General features: G+C 45.0%; 3 protein-coding genes across 3 annotated transcripts in view; 1 reads left to right on the top strand and 2 right to left on the bottom strand.

Annotated features, from left to right (window-relative positions):
* The window catches only part of LOC106740993 (presenilin-1), a 4385-nt gene extending 1420 nt beyond the window's left edge, over nucleotides 1-2965 (bottom strand). Inside the window, exons 1-8 of the mRNA XM_014612543.1 lie at nucleotides 2805-2965; nucleotides 2546-2699; nucleotides 2151-2398; nucleotides 1847-2056; nucleotides 1502-1722; nucleotides 988-1275; nucleotides 674-903; nucleotides 1-199 (exon numbers count right to left, since the gene is read on the bottom strand). The exon at nucleotides 1-199 is cut by the window's left edge and continues 1420 nt beyond it. Of these exons, the coding sequence (XP_014468029.1) occupies nucleotides 44-199; nucleotides 674-903; nucleotides 988-1275; nucleotides 1502-1722; nucleotides 1847-2056; nucleotides 2151-2398; nucleotides 2546-2680 (1488 nt within the window). The 5' untranslated portion in view covers nucleotides 2681-2699; nucleotides 2805-2965 and the 3' untranslated portion in view covers nucleotides 1-43. The remainder of the gene's footprint in view (nucleotides 200-673; nucleotides 904-987; nucleotides 1276-1501; nucleotides 1723-1846; nucleotides 2057-2150; nucleotides 2399-2545; nucleotides 2700-2804) is intronic.
* Nucleotides 2966-3364: 399 nt separating this feature from the next.
* LOC106740991 (F-box-like/WD repeat-containing protein TBL1XR1) lies at nucleotides 3365-9357 on the top strand. The gene is made up of 6 exons (XM_014612539.1): nucleotides 3365-3777; nucleotides 4393-4677; nucleotides 5323-5669; nucleotides 5977-6321; nucleotides 6426-6794; nucleotides 6890-9357. The coding sequence occupies exons 1-6, from the start codon at nucleotides 3720-3722 to the stop codon at nucleotides 7019-7021; spliced, it is 1536 nt and encodes a 511-aa protein (XP_014468025.1). The 5' UTR covers nucleotides 3365-3719; the 3' UTR covers nucleotides 7022-9357.
* A 780-nt stretch (nucleotides 9358-10137) lies between these two features.
* Nucleotides 10138-16761, bottom strand: LOC106740909 (diuretic hormone 44). Its single transcript, XM_014612373.1, has 3 exons — nucleotides 16585-16761; nucleotides 12469-12837; nucleotides 10138-12034 (listed from the first exon to the last, which is right to left on the bottom strand). The coding sequence occupies exons 1-3, from the start codon at nucleotides 16759-16761 to the stop codon at nucleotides 12005-12007; spliced, it is 576 nt and encodes a 191-aa protein (XP_014467859.1). The 3' UTR covers nucleotides 10138-12004.
* Between the last annotated feature and the right edge of the window lie 739 nt (nucleotides 16762-17500).

The following is a 17500-nucleotide window of genomic DNA, read 5'->3' as shown; positions in this document are numbered from 1 at the left end:
AATTATACTCAATAATAATGTAATGTTTATCATGCCTAGATCTCTAAATGAACACTTGTTCGCTCGCTAAACTGTCTGCGAACGGTGCGACGATCACACGCGTCGCGAAGTAAAAAGTCAAGCCGAACGTGATGGAAATCGGTAACGCGGGTAGCGCTTTCTTGAATATAGCCAGCAGCAGGAGCGTCAAACAGAGGCCCTGTAACGAGCGAGCGAGACACGTTTACTTTGTACAGTAAGTACAAAAACAAGGTATCAAGTATTAGATGACATATTTCAAGAAGAGTGAATCTAGACTTAATAGTCTCGAGGTGTATCAGTTATTACTTGATTAAGAACAAGTAATTAAAAATCGGTATTGTCTTCCTCTCGTTAACGCTGTCGTAAGCAATGTTTTCCATTTGTGTCTGTTTTTAATGGACGATTAGATTTAAATCAAGATGGTAGAAAAACGAGCATTAATGACACAAGTCGACACAGGCATTGCTTTATGGTCTTTGTTCCAAGTTGAATGAGGAACAAAAACAGGATGATGCTTGTGTCGCATCGTGTCGCTAAATGCGACCCAATACTGAGAAGCGGAGAGACACGAGAGTTCTTGTTTCAAGAAATGTCACGTGCCTGCGATTTTTCACCCTTAATTCTCGGTCAGAACTCACGGTGAGATACGTACAATGAGAATAGCGACGAAGCAGGCCAAGGTGGTGTTCCAGTCGCCGTAACTGGACGCCTTCCCGACGAGCACGCTGTAGAAGATAAAGTCGCCGAGGCCCAGCTTGACTCCGCGCTCCTCCTCGGCAATCGGCATCGGCGGGCAATTGTCCGGCTGCCTCGTGGTGGTCTCCCTCGTGGTCGTGTCGACGTTCTCGCGCACTTCTTGCGCGCGTCTCGCGCAACGTTCACCTGCGTGCGTGAACGGGACAGTTGATTTAACACAACAGCCTTGGGGAATCACACCGACGTGTAATTTTTACCAGTGACTCGTACCGTGCGTTTCCACCCATTCATTGGTGAAACCACCTTCCTCCGAGTCACCGGACGCGCGACTGTGCTGATTCTCCGTCCGATCCCGCGTGGGAGACGTCGTGGTGTCTCCCGACGTCGCGTCGCTGCCGGCCATCGTAGCTGCCTGGACGTATCCGGCGTAAGTTACGGTAAATGTGTACAAGATTGTGGACGAATATATGAGAGCAGGGAAGATCGACTCGTTCCGTTCCTGCGCTGTTTCAACGAGTATCCTCAATGGACCTTTCGGTGTCAAAACGGCAATCAGATCTGAGCAGAAAGGAATGTCGTAAATAAGCGGGTCGATTTTTCACAAATTTCAGCCTGGAAAACACGGTCCGGTTTTTTTCAACTGAACTGGCTGCAGTGGTCCAAGAAATTTACGCACACTGCAGCGTGAGAATCTCGTACGTACGCTTTGTATCTTTCGATGTGCGAGTAAATTTCTTGAAGCAGTGCAGCCAGTTCGGCTGAAAAAAACAGACCAACGACTCACCCCAGACACTTATGACACCCAACACAACCCAGGCCGTCCATTCGGGCAAATACTTGATGAAAACCAGTGCCATTAGGGCGGAAATGAAAATCAGATACGCTTGTTGAAGTTGCAACGGCCCTTGCCAATGGATACATATCATTCCCACTACCCCAAAATTCCACAAGCCTATACTTAACGTGAACATGTCCATCGGAATGTTATACGCTTTCAGCACTTGCCTGTAAGTAAAAACAAATTACAGCTCTTTCTCTCTCTTTCTCTCTCTCTCTCTTTCTCGCAAACGCTGACTTATGTACAAGTGATGCGCGTGTTAGAACGCTCTCTTCTCTTTTAAATACTCACTCGCAAAACAACATAGAAAACATAGAAAGCAACAATAAAGAACTTATGATCAACCATCCGTGTATAACCTTGTAGAACTTGTATTTGTAAAGAATAATAAGTATCACAGTCATGAACACGATGACACTCATGAGAATCAATGAATTGGCAAACGCCTGCCATACTTTGGTACTCGTGTCGTTACTGTCCTCGTGAAACGGGGTATATACTCTGGAAAAGATATTTCAACGAATCAATTCGCCTTGTCCCAGACAAGTGTACACACACCAAGTATAGTTTCGTGAAGGCTCATTTCCAAACTCACAAGTACATTCCCTTAGTGGTGTAGAAATGCACGGAACTAATAGTAGCCACTACAACCAGCATACATAGAGAAACGGGGACGAAAAGTTTGATCACATGCGCCGCCCCATACTTTAACTCTTCCTCTTCGTCGTCCCTGTAATGCCTCAGTCTACTTTGATTACTACTACCGGAAGTGCTCCTTGTATTTGATCGGGTGACAGTCGTACATGATACTTCGGTGTTCACCTCGGGAACTCCATTTTCCACCTATTGAGCATCGTCATCTGTTATTAACGCAACAATATTGTTTACACGTTTGCTTCGTTACAGATTTCTCGTGTCAAGAATGATTTGAGAAGAAAAGACAGAGGAGAAATTAGAACGAGAAAGACTGGAAATTGCCGGAGAGATTACTTCTTCGCTGGAGATCCTAGTGCGTCCCTTCCGACGTTCGGTGACCAGGATCAGGTCGTCCGTACGAGACTCCGCGACGTGACCGTCCATCAGGCTAGTGTACTCGTCCGCCGAATCGTAATCACTCTCAGACATTCATCAAAGTCTTGTATTCCTGGGCGAGCGGGCAGAAAAATCGTGTCAACAGCTCCAAAATCGTCGTGCTGGATCCGCACCTTCGACACGCCTCACGAGTCGTTACCTGCCGCGTCGCGCTTACATTAGAGAGAAGAGCGCGGCTGCTTGTAACCGGACCGTGCGATTCGTTCGTTTTATATCGTCGAGTCGTTCGGCGAGGCGAAAGTCTCGTTGCTTGTTTGACAACTGTTGACGATCCGTTCACAACCTCTCCGCTCTCTTGGTGTCGCACGAGTGACTCACCGTGCGGCCGCCATCTTTAAAAAAGGAAGGACGGGAACTGAAGGAAACGTTTGTTCCTCAGCACTTGCCGCACCTCGTCGCTTCTCTCTCGCTCGCTCTCGTATGCAAACGCGCGCATCTATCGCAGTTCAAGTGCACGAAGTGCACTCGCAACGCGGAACTTGTGAGTGCGCTCTTTCCAGCTGCGCTAATTTGCATCGGAACGAAGGTAACGTTTATCCATGCGATTAAAAATATCTAACAGACAGCAGCGAAATAGATCCCGCTCCTAACGGCACTTTGCGTATATTTGCAATGAAAAAAGCAGATCGAGTATTCTTTCGAACGTAGTTCCACGTCCCTCGTTACGAGCCGCCACTTGATGAGGAAGCGCGAGGTAGTAGTAAAACTCAACGACGGGTCGGGCACGCTCGTATTTCACCGTGAAAAATACGCGAAACCGAATGGCCCGTAACTTCGGCAAAAATGACGATAACGAGATGATTCAAAAGCGACTGTTCTCACGACTCTGTTCCAGGAGATGAAACGAACGTGACCAGCGTCGACGCTATCCGTTATCAACCCTTTCCCCGTCCTCGTTCCCCCCCACTGATGCTGGGCCTAACAAATAAACCAGGAACAGTCAACGCGGCAAACAGCGGCTGGTCGTAGCGAATCTACAACGGGTTCCAGAGAGCGAAGTGTCGTTCGTGCTGAGTAGAGCTTACAGCTTCCGACGTAAATATGTCGTATTAGTGTGTGAATATCAGGCACGATGAGCTTCTCCAGTGATGAAGTCAACTTTTTGGTCTATCGATACCTGCAAGAATCCGGTACGATCATGGAACCCACGCATAACCTCGCAACCGCTCGGCGGATGCTACTTTACTTACCTGTCCACTTTTTCGTTCCGCTCACGGGAACCTCTCTCGCGTGCTTCTCTTCGCGCACCTTCGTCGGACGGTCCGACGAGCGAGCAGTCGATGCCCCGTGAGAAATCTCGAGAGCGCTCGGATGACGCGCCAGAGAAGCAGCGAACGATCCGTAGATCACGATTACCGTATATACAAGATGAAGAATCACGAACCTCTCGTCGTCGTAGCAGGACGAGAATTCCGGTAGTTTAAATTCGCCGATACGGAGATACCGTGGATTGTTTATCGAAAGTTCCAGCGATAATTCAAGTGCGATGTAGTAAGGAAGACGCCGGCTTAATGTGTGACAAGGGGAGAACTTGACCGACAACAAATTACGGTCCAGGTGGCGTGGAGCTTAAACCAAGCGGAGCCTGCGAATTCAACCATTCGAGTGTCACTTTACAGTCGGGACAATCTTTGCGACGGTTCTTGTTTGTTTAAGCTTCTCGTCAACCTGCTAGGTGTCAACGATGTATACGTAGCATGCATTGAATCTTATTACCTCTCCTGATTGCTCAATCTGCTACACAGGTTTCCAGCATTCCGCATACACATTCGGCATAGAATCGCACATATCGCAGAGTAATATTAATGGAGCCTTAGTACCACCCGCAGCCCTCCTGTCTATACTGCAGAAAGGACTGCAATACACGGAAGCAGAGATATCGATTGGCGAAGATGGCACAGAGCACAGAATGGTGGAGTCCTTGTCTCTTATCGACGCTGTCATGCCGGATGTTGTCGCCACCAGGCAGAATCAGATCAATCAGCAGAAACAGCAGAAGACGGAGGTTCAAGATACGAATGGGGAAGAAGGTAACTTGGTAATCGATTCAGACGTTGGCTACACATTCGACACTGTGCGTGTGATTTATTTCGTGCTTTCAATCAGCCCGAAGTAAAGCCCGAATCAGCCGGGCGCAGAGAGAGATAACGTTGTAACGCCTGGGCCTGGTACACCCTGGTCTGAAAAAGATCGCAAGTTTTCACAGACCTCCTTATAACCAGGCAGATTAACAAGGAACCGCCATGGATAACGGTCACTTTGCGGATTGTATCGCCTATTACTTTTGTATCCGTGCCACGACGATCGTCGGGACGATCTTTCCGCGGAAAGACGTCTTCCGTTAGCGTCCGTCACGCCATCGAAAGTCCTAAGTGCATAGTCCTTCATCGATTTGTCCGTTAACCAGAGGCGCACAATACCACACGTGAGACTTTCCCATGCAATGTGCAAGCGTGGAAGGTCCGAAGAAAGGGAATTTCTTCTGCATTCTTCTTTGTCCCTCTCGCTTTTAGTCTCCAGTTTCTAGTCTTTTTTTTTTTCGTCTCTTGTTGCCCTTAGCAGCTTCCAGTAGATTTCTCACTACACACACGTATGCACCCACATATATGTGCAAAGGATCTAACGTCGTTCGATCGTTCGGTGCGTTTGATGAATACTTGTCGGCTTTCCTACAGTTGTCACATCTAACGAGGGTGTCAGCAGCAATGACCGGGGTGGCGACAGGAACGAGATGGAGGTGGACGAGCAGCAGCCCGGAACGGGGGCGGGTGCGAACACGAGCGCGGTCGAGATCCCTGCAAGCAAAGCCACAAAGCTGCGGGGACACGAATCGGAAGTTTTCATCTGCGCCTGGAACCCTACGACCGACCTGTTGGCTTCTGGCTCTGGCGACAGCACCGCCCGTATCTGGGACATGTCGGACAACTCGCAAGCCCCCAATCAACTTGTTCTACGCCATTGTATTCAAAAAGGTGGGACCGAAGTGCCGAGCAACAAGGACGTCACGTCGTTAGATTGGAAGGTACGAACGGATGGGCGGATTGAGATTTTTCATATCCAGCGCTACTATCCAGTTGCTCGAGTCAACTTTTCTCACTTTTCTTGACAAGTTAAAAATTCATTGCCGTTCAAGGTGAGTCACTTCTCTTCCGAGCTGCCGTTAAATTTGTAAAATATAGGCGTTTTATATACATTTCGGTGTGACTGGGTGGCAGCCCTGTTTATATCTTATCAGTCTCATCGATTCCGCGGATGTGTCTTCAATTTGGCCTCTACAATACGGCGGCTGTAACGAATAGAAATTAATCATATGAAACAATTCGTCGCAGTGTGACGGCACATTGTTGGCGACAGGAAGCTACGACGGTTATGCCAGAATCTGGACAACTGACGGTAGACTGGCGTCTACTTTGGGTCAGCACAAAGGTCCGATCTTTGCTTTGAAGTGGAACAAACGCGGTAACTACATACTGAGCGCCGGTGTGGATAAGACTACCATTATCTGGGACGCTGAAAGTGGACAATGCACGCAACAGTTCAGTTTTCATTGCGCGCCGGCGTTAGACGTAGACTGGCAGACGAACACATCGTTCGCCAGTTGTTCTACGGACCAGTGTATACACGTGTGCAAGCTCAACGTTGACAAGCCTATCAAGAGCTTCCAGGGACACACAGTGCGTACACAAGCTTGTTAGAGAATTCTCACGCGACGCGTTCACTCGCGTATGTTCTTGCTTCTACTCCCTCTCTCTCTCTCTCTCTCTCTCGCGTTTTACAGAATGAAGTCAACGCAATCAAGTGGGATCCTCAGGGCAATTTGTTGGCGAGTTGCTCGGACGACATGAGTTTGAAGATCTGGTCCATGAAACAGGACTCGTGGGTGCACGATTTGCAGGCTCACAGCAAGGAAATCTACACCATTAAGTGGTCGCCCACTGGCCCGGGCACTCACAACCCGAATATGAATCTAACGTTGGCTAGCGCATCGTTCGATTCAACCGTCAGGTTATGGGACGTCGAACGGGGTGTTTGTATACACACATTGACAAAACATACCGAGCCTGTGTACAGTGTAGCTTTCAGCCCGGATGGCAAGTTTCTTGCTAGTGGTAGTTTTGACAAGTGTGTGCACATCTGGTCGACACAGGTGAGTATTTCACAGCTCTCGATCCTTTCGCTGTCTCTTTGACGGTAGCGTTGTTACAAGTGAAACTGACCAACTCTTTTCATTCGTTCGAGCAGAGCGGTCAGTTGGTCCACAGCTACAAAGGCACTGGCGGCATCTTCGAGGTCTGTTGGAACAGTCGTGGTGACAAAGTCGGCGCGTCCGCGTCCGACGGCAGTGTATTTGTCCTTGATCTTCGTAAACTATGATTGCGTTCATGTAGCAAAGCGTATACTTGGTTCATTCGGCGCTTTTCTTGCGATCTTAACAGTGTTTGCCGGTATCTACGTAAAATTATTAAAATAATCATCCAGAATAAATAGATCACCTTTATCTTTATCTAGATGGAAGAGATACAAAATAACCTCATCTTAGGTAAAAGAAACGTGTTATCTCATCTAAAAATTATCTGAAGTGATGTTACGGTACATATTCTGAACTCATTTTTCGATAAAGTGAGTGAATTCGATGAATGAAATAACATGATGCGTTAAAATAAGCCCACATCAGACAAGAGATTGGATTTCAACGAATCAACAAATTTCAATTTTGTCTGTTTTTTTAGCTGCACTGCTGAATTAGTGCAACTAAAAAGGACAGACCGCTTGTTGCAATTGATCGATTCACTTTAAGCCTATATCAAACTGTCGACTGTGAAGGCCGACCCGACTGCCGATTACGACTGCCAGTTCTTAATGGATCAGTTATAATAGATTAGTTACATGACGCTTTATTATGACAGGCTTCAAGAATCGGCAGTCGTAACCGCCAATCAGATAGACTTTCACTGACAGTAGTCTGATGTGGGTTTTATAGGAGAAGACTGAAGTAATGATTTCGTTCAAAAAAGTACAATTTTTAGTGAGCTGTCAAGAATTATTGGTCTTTTTTATTAGATTCTTAAATTTAGAGGGATCGTTGACGAATTACTTAACCGTTGTGCAATTTCGCGATCTGCGTAATTTTTATTATAAATTTTTATAGTTTCTCATGGAAACAATATTACCTAAACAATTATTTAGATAAGTAGCGCTACCTATCTTTCATCTAGATAAATTAAAAGCAAAATCATCTCATCAAGGTAATTTTTTCGGATTTTCGTCACATCTTCATCTAGATAAATTTGAAATCATCTAAGGCAAACACTGGACCTTAAGTTACCCGAGTTTGCATTAACGGTTCGGCACTTTGTCGCGTCCTTTTCATTTTCGTATCACGTTATACGGGGTAATTCGCGTGCGAAGCGATACACGGATGGATTCTTTGTTTCGGCCCGGATTGCCGGTCGTTAAGTAAAAGTATCGACAAATCGCGAGTAATTTTGTCACGCACGATTGAGAGTTGAATTCATGATGTTTCCGCACTTGATGATGTGTCTCATTTCGCGATTTTGTCGGAGATGTGTGAACGCGCACATGATATTATCTTATTCTATATTATCAGTGATTCGTGTTACGTATTGTGTCAATGTCGTTTTTATTATATGCAAATCTGAATTGTGTAAACTTTATTGCAATGAAAGTTCAGTTTTGCGCTTAATATTACCAACATATTCATTGGTAAAAACACGAAAATTCAACAAAGAATCTATCTTTGAAATCCAGCGATTTTGAGTCATCCTGTATAACCACTCGAGTTCTTCGATCCTCTCTTACTCGGTGTCCAGTTTTTTTACTCTGACATATTTCTATTGATTTATAGTTATTTATGCATGGAGTTTATATAGCATTAGGAAATTCGTCAAAATTATTGACATAACTTGCGTCTGATAACGGACAACTTTTAGTTTTACAAGCGATTATTTGTGGATCATCATTCCCTTAATGTTTCTTCGAAGCTCCTGGCATCTCGCTGTAGCCACATCGGATCGTGACGTCAGAAGCTAGAAATTACAAGTGACTCATTGTTATAGTATGTTGTAATGAGTTGTTTTGTTTTGTATCTTTTTGTTTTAACTATTCGCGCCAGAGAGAGAGAGAGAGAGAGAGAGAGAGAGAGAGAGAGAGAGAGAGAGAGAGAGAGATTCGTTTACAAAATGTACGTGAAATGTGAGATCCTCCCCTTTTGGTTCTGCGGATTAATAAGATAAAAAAATCCATTTGCACGTCTGAAAGGGCACGCATTAATTGCATCACTCATCCATTTATCGGAGGGAGAAAATTAAAGAAGTGTTCACCATGCATCACCGATACTATTGTCGCACAGGTTTGACTTGTACAAAAGTTTCGAAAGTGTCGATGTGTATAATGTAGAAATAATGAAATATAGTTGATATAATTTCTTACTTCCGACAATCTAATGTGTTTATAGTCGCAACGCCAGGAACTCGGAGAGAAATTCACAAAGAGAAATGTACATTAATGATATTTTTTAGTCGTGATACTCTGTACAGCGAAACAGTTCGAGAAATTTTATATTTACAGAAAAACCGGATTGCTATTTCCATTCATGGCAAGTGGGTGGAGTATATATGTTGTAATTGTAATTGTATCATTAAGAATATTACATAAACATCGACAATGAATAAGAAATAAACTTTTTTAAAGAAAAACTGGGACGGTGGAAACTATATGGTTACTTCTTATTAACTGTATGATACTTTTTTATAGCGTAAAATAAGTTGGAAAAAACAACGTGCTACTTTCTTGCAAAAATGTCCCTTCGACTTCGATCGGAAAGCGAATGAATCGTACGACATTAGCTGTCGAATGAATATATGTATAAGAAGCTTGATGTTTCCTTTTTAAGATATATATATCGTATTTTTTTATATAAATAATCGTTTAATGTAAAATATTAAACTGAAAGCTGAGATGGGAAATTTATCAATTGCCTTCTCACATTTAAATGTATATATCTCATTGAAAATCAAAAATAATTTTGTGATCGTTATATTACTGAAAGCTAGAGACTTCGTGCTATAAAATACTTCCTAAACGATCTGGAGGGCATTAATTTTGTCGAAGTTACAGCCAGTTTTCGCTTGGATCTCGTCTATCCGTTATAAGAGAAATGTACGTCTGACCAGGCTCTGAGTTACACTACTTGAGAAATAGAATGTACGTCTGATCCCATCATTTAGTCATATCATGTCCTCGAGTGTTCGTTTGGAATCTTTTTAAACCCCTGTTACGTTCCCGTTAGACCCGTTATTTCTGAAAAATTAGTTCTGAAGTTTCCGCTACGAGGCGCCACTGAACAAATATTCGAGGACGTGATTACAAGAACCATGATATTTTCGTTGAATGATTACGACCTGACGTTGTAACAAGAAGGGAATCAACAACAAAAGGCAGGTAGGGAAATTATACTTTGCTTTAATTCATTTAAATAAATATTAATCTCTATCGCTACAATGTTTATATGCAATATACACATACGTATTTCAATATATTCGCTCGTCATTTCGACAGATTACATCGTACAAATTAAATCTTTTAATCATGAGAAAACATTCGGAGAGTGGAATATATCTATCTTCTAGACTCTAACATTGATATAGATCATTGAAAGATTTAATAACTACATCTTTCCTTCGACCTCTCGGAATGTCCTAAAATCACACGGAACGCATCGAAATAATAACGAGTGAAGGTGGAAACGCCGTTGTTCACGTGGGAACACATGGCGGCGCCGAATCTTTGTGAAACAATATCAATAATACACACGCTATTGCACTTTTCGCGAGGATACCACGACACCGCGATGAGTTGTACGATGCCGAACATTTTACTTCCGCCCAAGCTTTATACTCGCTGTTCTTGAATTTCCGTTATGGCACAGGGACAAACAAATAACCACGAGTAGACGACGCAATCATAAACGTTATCGACAATCGACGCTAAAATCGGAAAGAAAAAAAAACGCAAGTGTACGTACTGTCTGCATTTCACGCGGATGTGTTGAAACGCGTAAAGTAAAACTGCCGTTGTTCCCCCCTCTCTTTCTCAAAAGTAATACGTCCGTTGTACCATGTGGAGATCCTATTAATACGTCCGGTACGGTGCTCGATAGTCTTCCGCAACGTAAACGCACACCAGCGTGCGTCCGATCCGGTTTCCTCTCACTCGAGAGATCGCTAGTTGCGTCCGGATTTGCGCATTGCCGACAGTCTCCAGTCGATTAACAGTAAACGACACGCAGAAAATAGACTTCGTTCGGAGAGTTGCAAGCTACACACACACACACACACACACACACAACATGTTTACAGTGAGAGTGCGCGGCCGAGTATGCATGTGCAAGACGCGAAGACGAGGACTATCGATACCCACCAAGTTAGCACACGTGTTTTGTACATTTATCGTTGACGAGAGCGGGCGGTCAGCGTGATCGACTCACGTTCTCGATCTGCGCGACCGGCCGGTCGCGCGGAGTATTATCGATAAAAGCTATGACGGAGACGCTTCGTTAATGAATTAAGTATCACGACAGAGAAACGGAGAACATCGGAGTGTCAGTAGGTAGTAATTGCGAAGTACAGAAGAGCTTGGAGGAAATCACAATGCCATAATACTGCTTCGTTACGCCTTTCTCCGTGTGTAAAGAGGTAGGCAGGTAGATAATTAGGTAGGTAGGTAGGTAGGACAGATACAGGAGGATAAACGGAGAAAGAGCGTGCGGGAATGGGTGAGAAAAAGACTAGAGCTTTTACTAGAGCGAAGCTTCGTACGATTTTTTTGGCGGTTTCACGCGATGGTCACGCGTTATCGTCGCATCTGCGCCGTCGCCGAATGACATTATCGCGTTTCTCTCGTTCCTACCCGCTTTCGGGGGACAAACACGGTCCGATGTCTCATGTATTATTACAACCGGGCCGAGCGATAAATAAGCACGCGCCAAAATTAGCGAGGGAGTACAGGGAGGAGCCGAATACTGAGTGATTTCTCCGGATTCTTTTTTTTTTCTCGCGATTTCCCAATTTGATTCGTCGGTGAGAGTCGTATTTCGCGCCTCTGTGTCGCCGATTTGTAAAATTCCGCGATTGTCTGCATTCGTCTCGCCGGAGGGCAGGATCAAACCTCGCGTAACCGCCGGAACTCACACTATCAGCCTAACGGGAACGGACAAACGGAAAGGGAAACGGCCGGCGAAAGAAGTCAACGGTGACGGTGGTGGAGCGTAAGTCGCGACAGGGCGAAGCTGAGGTGCCGGTGGATCTCTGGTGTCTTCCTCTGCGAGTCGAGGTGCGGTTACAACAGGCGCAGTTCGTTAGCCTGCACCTGAAAGACCAACGTGGCTTTAATTGTTGTTCGTGTCTACGCTCGCGACGACGCGAGATAGGAGGTAGTTGGTGGAAAATTAAAGATCCCGGAAGTTGTTACGCAAAATTCGAGCGTTCTTTCAACGACACGCAGAACGTTTCTTCGTGTAAGCAAAATTTTATCTTCGTATAAGATGTGTATATATTCTTGTTTATATATATATGAGAATACGAGTCTTGAATTGATACCAATTTTCTCCGCGTACGTTCTAATAACGGACACGAGAAGGCAATTTACCCCGTGCGTAGCAAAACTCCGTCCTTTTCGAGATGTCAAAATGAACGATCGAATGTTCGCGTGTAACCAAGCGCGGTGAGCATCATGCTATTATCTCGGACGACTTTCCGAGGATCAGGGACGAAATTATGGGAGAGTCGAAAAAAAAGTCATACTCTGGTCATTTGATCGTCCTGCGACTCGTGGAAGACCGGGTCGTTCTCCTCGAACCAGTCCTGCGTCTTGCTCGTTGCTTGATCAGGTGCTGTACTCCGGTAGCGACTTTCCGCATGCCGCTGGCCGCTCGTCGAGACCCTTCCGGCGTCCGGCCCGTCGTACTCCGGCACCGATCTCTTGCCGATGGTCTCGAGGAACCGGCGATTCGCGTCGATTTGCCGCTGATCCTGCAGAGCCTTCCTGCGCGCCAGCTCCAGCAGCACTCTCTGCCTCAGCACGTCCATCGAGTTGACGATCGACAAAGAGCCGATTCTCTTCGTGCGTCTCGCAGTCGCGCTGAGATCGTTGCCCGAATCCAGCATCTCGTTCTGCGAACGGGCAAACATCCCCGGTCAACGCCGAGTTGGTATTATATTGCATTTACATTGTGTGAAATTATAATATAGATGTGATGTAACTGATGCTCCATGTTGACTGGGGTTGATTGAATTATCAACGGAACGAAACGATTAGCGATTAGGTCGATTATGACAGAAAAATGTTCGCTGCATACAAGGACGAAAAGTTAGTCTTTAAATCAATGATAGATATTCTCATATGTAAGGAAGAATGCAATATTATAATCTTATTAGGTTTTTCATCCTGATTTGATTGAATTTGTATCGATGCATTACTTGCATCTCTGTTCATGACTAAATATCTCCTAAGATATTATAATATTCTTCGTTATATATGAGAATATCTATCATCGATTCAAGACTATTTCTTCTGTGTACAGATAAATGCTACTTGTTTTGAGTATTTCATAAGTTTGTGTATTTTATATGTTCACGTTGTTAAATTAACCGCTTTTACCGGATATTTAACTGCTTATCTAGCTTTTCTGCTCGATCGAGTTTTATAAAATTTATGGAACGAATCTCTTGAAAGCTGTTGAAAAAATTTTTTTTTCATCCTCACCGGTTTCGAACGAGATTTCATCGAGTGAAAGTGAAAATGTCACCATTCGGAAGCGCGCGTGAGTGAATGTTTAACTCAATTTAAAGCAGACTACTCGTCCGCACGAATGCGAATTTTATTCCGGGGTGTCGGTGGAGGATGTCGGAATCGTTCTTCAATATCGAATGAAAATATTCGCACTCGACGAGCCGGAGTGGAGAAGTTCACTCTGTGTGAGCAAAAAGTCACTCGACGACTCGAGTGACTCGGCGCTGTCATTCTGCTCTCCGAGCGGAATTTTACTCGAAGGAATCCAAAGAGCGGGTAGCGATTCCGCGATCAGATCGATTCGATCGTACATCGTGATACGGAAGGGAAGGGCCGATCATAGCCGGCTGGAACGCGGATGCCGAAGAAGATTCCGTGATTACTATGAAAGTGGCTTCGGGTGCTTCGATCGGACGCTTTTCGGTGACGCAACCTTGGTGACGTGCGTCGGGAATTAAGGTGCTCTCACGAGCGGGGCTCGTCTCTCGGATTTGAAAGAGCGATGGCGGCTGATTCACGGCGAGATCATTCGAGGGCATGAGAAGGGCGACAAAGTTTCAATTTCAAGTTTACGTCGTCGTCGCGCCAACTTTATATAGCTGCAATTTAATAACCGGCATCTCGTTGAGTACGTTGCACACTTTTACGTTACGTCGGACTGGGATACGTCCTCCTCCGCCATAAGAATATGTAGCGATATTCCGCTCTCTCTCTCTCTCTCTCTCTCTCTTTCTTTCTCTCTCTCTTCGCGAAACTTACAAATTCATTTACTGTCGCAGTAAATCTGATTTTTCGACTCAAAACAATTCGAAAGAGAACAAGTCAACTCGGGACAGCGTCAAACCGGAAGACGCGCCCCGCATTCACCAACTCGGCAAAAGGCGCATAATAAATGCACGCAAATAACAGAGTTCCGCCACAGAGTTGCGTAGGTAGCATGCACCCGGCTTATTGCCCCGTTTTCCTGTCCGCGAAGTGCGCCCTGAAAGGCGGGCAAAACGCTCGAGAATGCGCCGCAACATGCGCTCTGCCGCGTTCAGCGCGCTCGCAATTTCCCCACTCGTGTACCTCTTTGCCGCCTTTGAACGAGAGAGCGCGAGTTACGTGCTGAAAACAGAAGAAAAAAGAAGGAAAATTGGTATCACACACATGTGGACACAAAGTCGTCCGCTCGCAAAGTCGACCCGGCGAGAGATCTCCACTTCCTCGAGTGAAAAACCGGCGCGCGTTTTCGCCACGCGAAAAATCATCCCCCACCGAATGACGTAGGGACGAACGAAGAAAATGAAAGGGAAACCGTATTCTGCACACACACACGCGCGCGCACGCACAGTCGGATGATTAACTTTTTAGCTACAGCGCATTTCAAATGACAAACGTCAGCTGTATACGACGGGACGACAGTCGCAAGACGGTAGCTTCAACACGTCTCAAAAATCAAATAAATTGAGATTTTTGTGGGCTGAGCGCGTCATTTATGTGTTCGATGTATGACGCGACATTCATTTGTTTCTATCGATGTTAGCAAATCGACATGTTCATAAAAACATCGTCTAAATAAGCAAATCAATGTTGAGTTAACAGGGTGTATACATAGAGAAAATAGTGAAACATTTTCATTCAAAACGAAGTGACACCTGACATTAAATTATTGTTTATATTAACCCAACATCAAGCAAATACGTGTACCAAATCCAAAGAAACTTTTTTCTCGGTGTATAATTACGCCTCCGTAAATGAGCGTCAACTTTCTCAGAATGTATATACACACCCTTCTGAAGCTAAAGTGTTAAAGGTCGCAACAATTCTTCCTCTATGTGTTTCGTAACGCATCCCGTATTCAATAGGAAAATTCATTTTTCAATATTTAATAATTCTCAAAAGATACGTTTCCTTATTGTATACGGAATACGTCGCGAAAAGCTCATCGAGGAAAAATATCGCGACCTTTAATCATTTGACCGTACGCTGCGTTCCCCCTTTTATTTTCCTCGAGTTGGTTGTGACCTTTAATCACCTGATTACACCGTAGCTCGAGGATGGCTCGCGAAAGCGGCTTTTCGACCGTTAACGATGTCGACGATTTCTCGTTGCCTACGAAACTCAACTTCCGACGTTCGAACGCGACGGCGGCAGCGATAGTCGCGTTCTTGAGAAAGAATCCCGCTCGCAACAGACGACGTGATCTTTTCGTGCCGCGAGGAGCTTCGAAATCCTGAATCCCGATGAGGTGATGAATTCACTCCTACGAGTGAACAGACCGGGAGAGAAATGGATGGGCAGTAACGTTTGGACGTCCTTAGGACACAGGACGTCCCCTGAATGTTCTTTTAGAACATCCTTTGGAAGTCTGTACCGTATGGATAAGTCCCGACTTCCATCCCGCCGGCAAAGTAAGCGGCGTTGCGAAATCCCGTCCGCTTCCTAAGATGGGAAATGCACGGGTTGTCGCGGTAAGTAAGAGGAAATCCTATATGACGGCGTGGGATATCTTCCATATGCCACAGAATCGAGAGGGAAAGAGAGAGGGGGGCGAGGGGGAAGGAGAGAAGGAGAAAACGAAGAGAGAGGGAGAGACGTTTCCCCATTCATGAATCGCGTTCCATTTGTGCATGTATATGATGTGCGTTGACGTCATCTTCCATCGTGTCGATACTAATACGCCGAGGCGCGTCTCCATTCGTGCACTTACCGTAATATTCCGGTCAATCGGTGCGTCGAATGTGTGAAGACGTGTGTGCGTTATCCCTGGTTCTAATACACCATGGTCGATGGTGTGTATATTGTTGTGAGTAATTCAATGCGCGGCGCGATGAGACACGCGTCGACGCCAAGACAGAATGATCTTGACATTGGATACACATTGTTGTCAGTATTGTTGTTGCGATTGCTTGTGCAAGGTCTCACGAACACGTGAATACGCGGAAAAAAAATTGGTCGAATTAACGTGGTGTAATTAGACGCGTTTTGGCGGAAGGAAACGGCATTTCTCTCTTCTCCGGTTTTGAAGAACCAAATTTGGGATTTACGAGAAAATCCAGAAATTCTGTTAATTCGACCAATCCTCTTTTCCGTGTAGAAATCGGATATCGTCGATTATAATTACCGTTGCGTCCGGGAAAACGTACCTCCAATTCTGGTATTCTCTGATCCACCAGCAGGAAAACTTTGGGATGGTCGGCCGACAGGTCTCTTCTCTCATACGAGGACAAGGGTGCGGAACTCGTGAGGCCGATTATCGTTGTCGATGCCAAAATACCGAGCAGTATCATCGTGCAGGAGGAATGTAAGTTAATGACGTTCATCTGAAACGCACAGGTGTGAATGTTCGTTAACACTTTGAAACCTTGGCCTTGACGATGATTTTAAGTGTGAAAAAAGCACTTTAAAAAAAGGGGGATAGATATCCGATGTTCTATGAAACATTTGGAACGATCGAAACCCGAGAATAAGCCGACAGCAGAAACGTATGGAATTAAATAGCCAGGCCCGAGTTATACTCAGGTTTCGGCAGTTGTCGTTTGCGCGCTACCCCGACCTATACTCGGACTTAGGACGAAGAGTGTTAATACACAAGCGCGGTAGGTCGAACAAATGTTCGCACTGACACGTACAGAAGATTTTCTTTGTATTAGGTTGGGGAAAAAGAAATCCATTATTTTTACGTGAACTTCAAAACTTTATTTAATATATTTCGGATTGTCTGATTTGGGTCAAATATTTTTGTTTTTATAATTTGTTGCCATTTTAAAGGTAGCTTCATAACGCCTCTCTCATAGAAGTCTTGGTCCCTATTGGCGAAAAACTCTAGTAATCGATNTTGATGCCAATTTCTTATCACTAAGGAAGTTTTGCAATGCAAGAAAAACATGGTAATCGCTTGGTGCCGGACTATATGGTGGATGCATCAAAACTTCCCAACCAAGCTCCCGGAGTTTCTGGCGAGTCACTATAGACATGTGTGGCCTGGCGTTGTCCTGATGGACCACAACAAATCTCCTGTTGGCCAATTCTGGCCGTTTCTGGTCAATCGCTAGCTTCAAA

This window comes from Dinoponera quadriceps, unplaced genomic scaffold (genome assembly GCF_001313825.1).
Source record: "Dinoponera quadriceps isolate SergipeBrazil2010 unplaced genomic scaffold, ASM131382v1 scaffold397, whole genome shotgun sequence".
Classification (NCBI taxonomy): Eukaryota; Metazoa; Arthropoda; class Insecta; order Hymenoptera; family Formicidae; genus Dinoponera; species Dinoponera quadriceps.
Note: the sequence above shows the minus strand (reverse complement) of the source record. Positions and strands in the feature narration are given on the sequence as shown.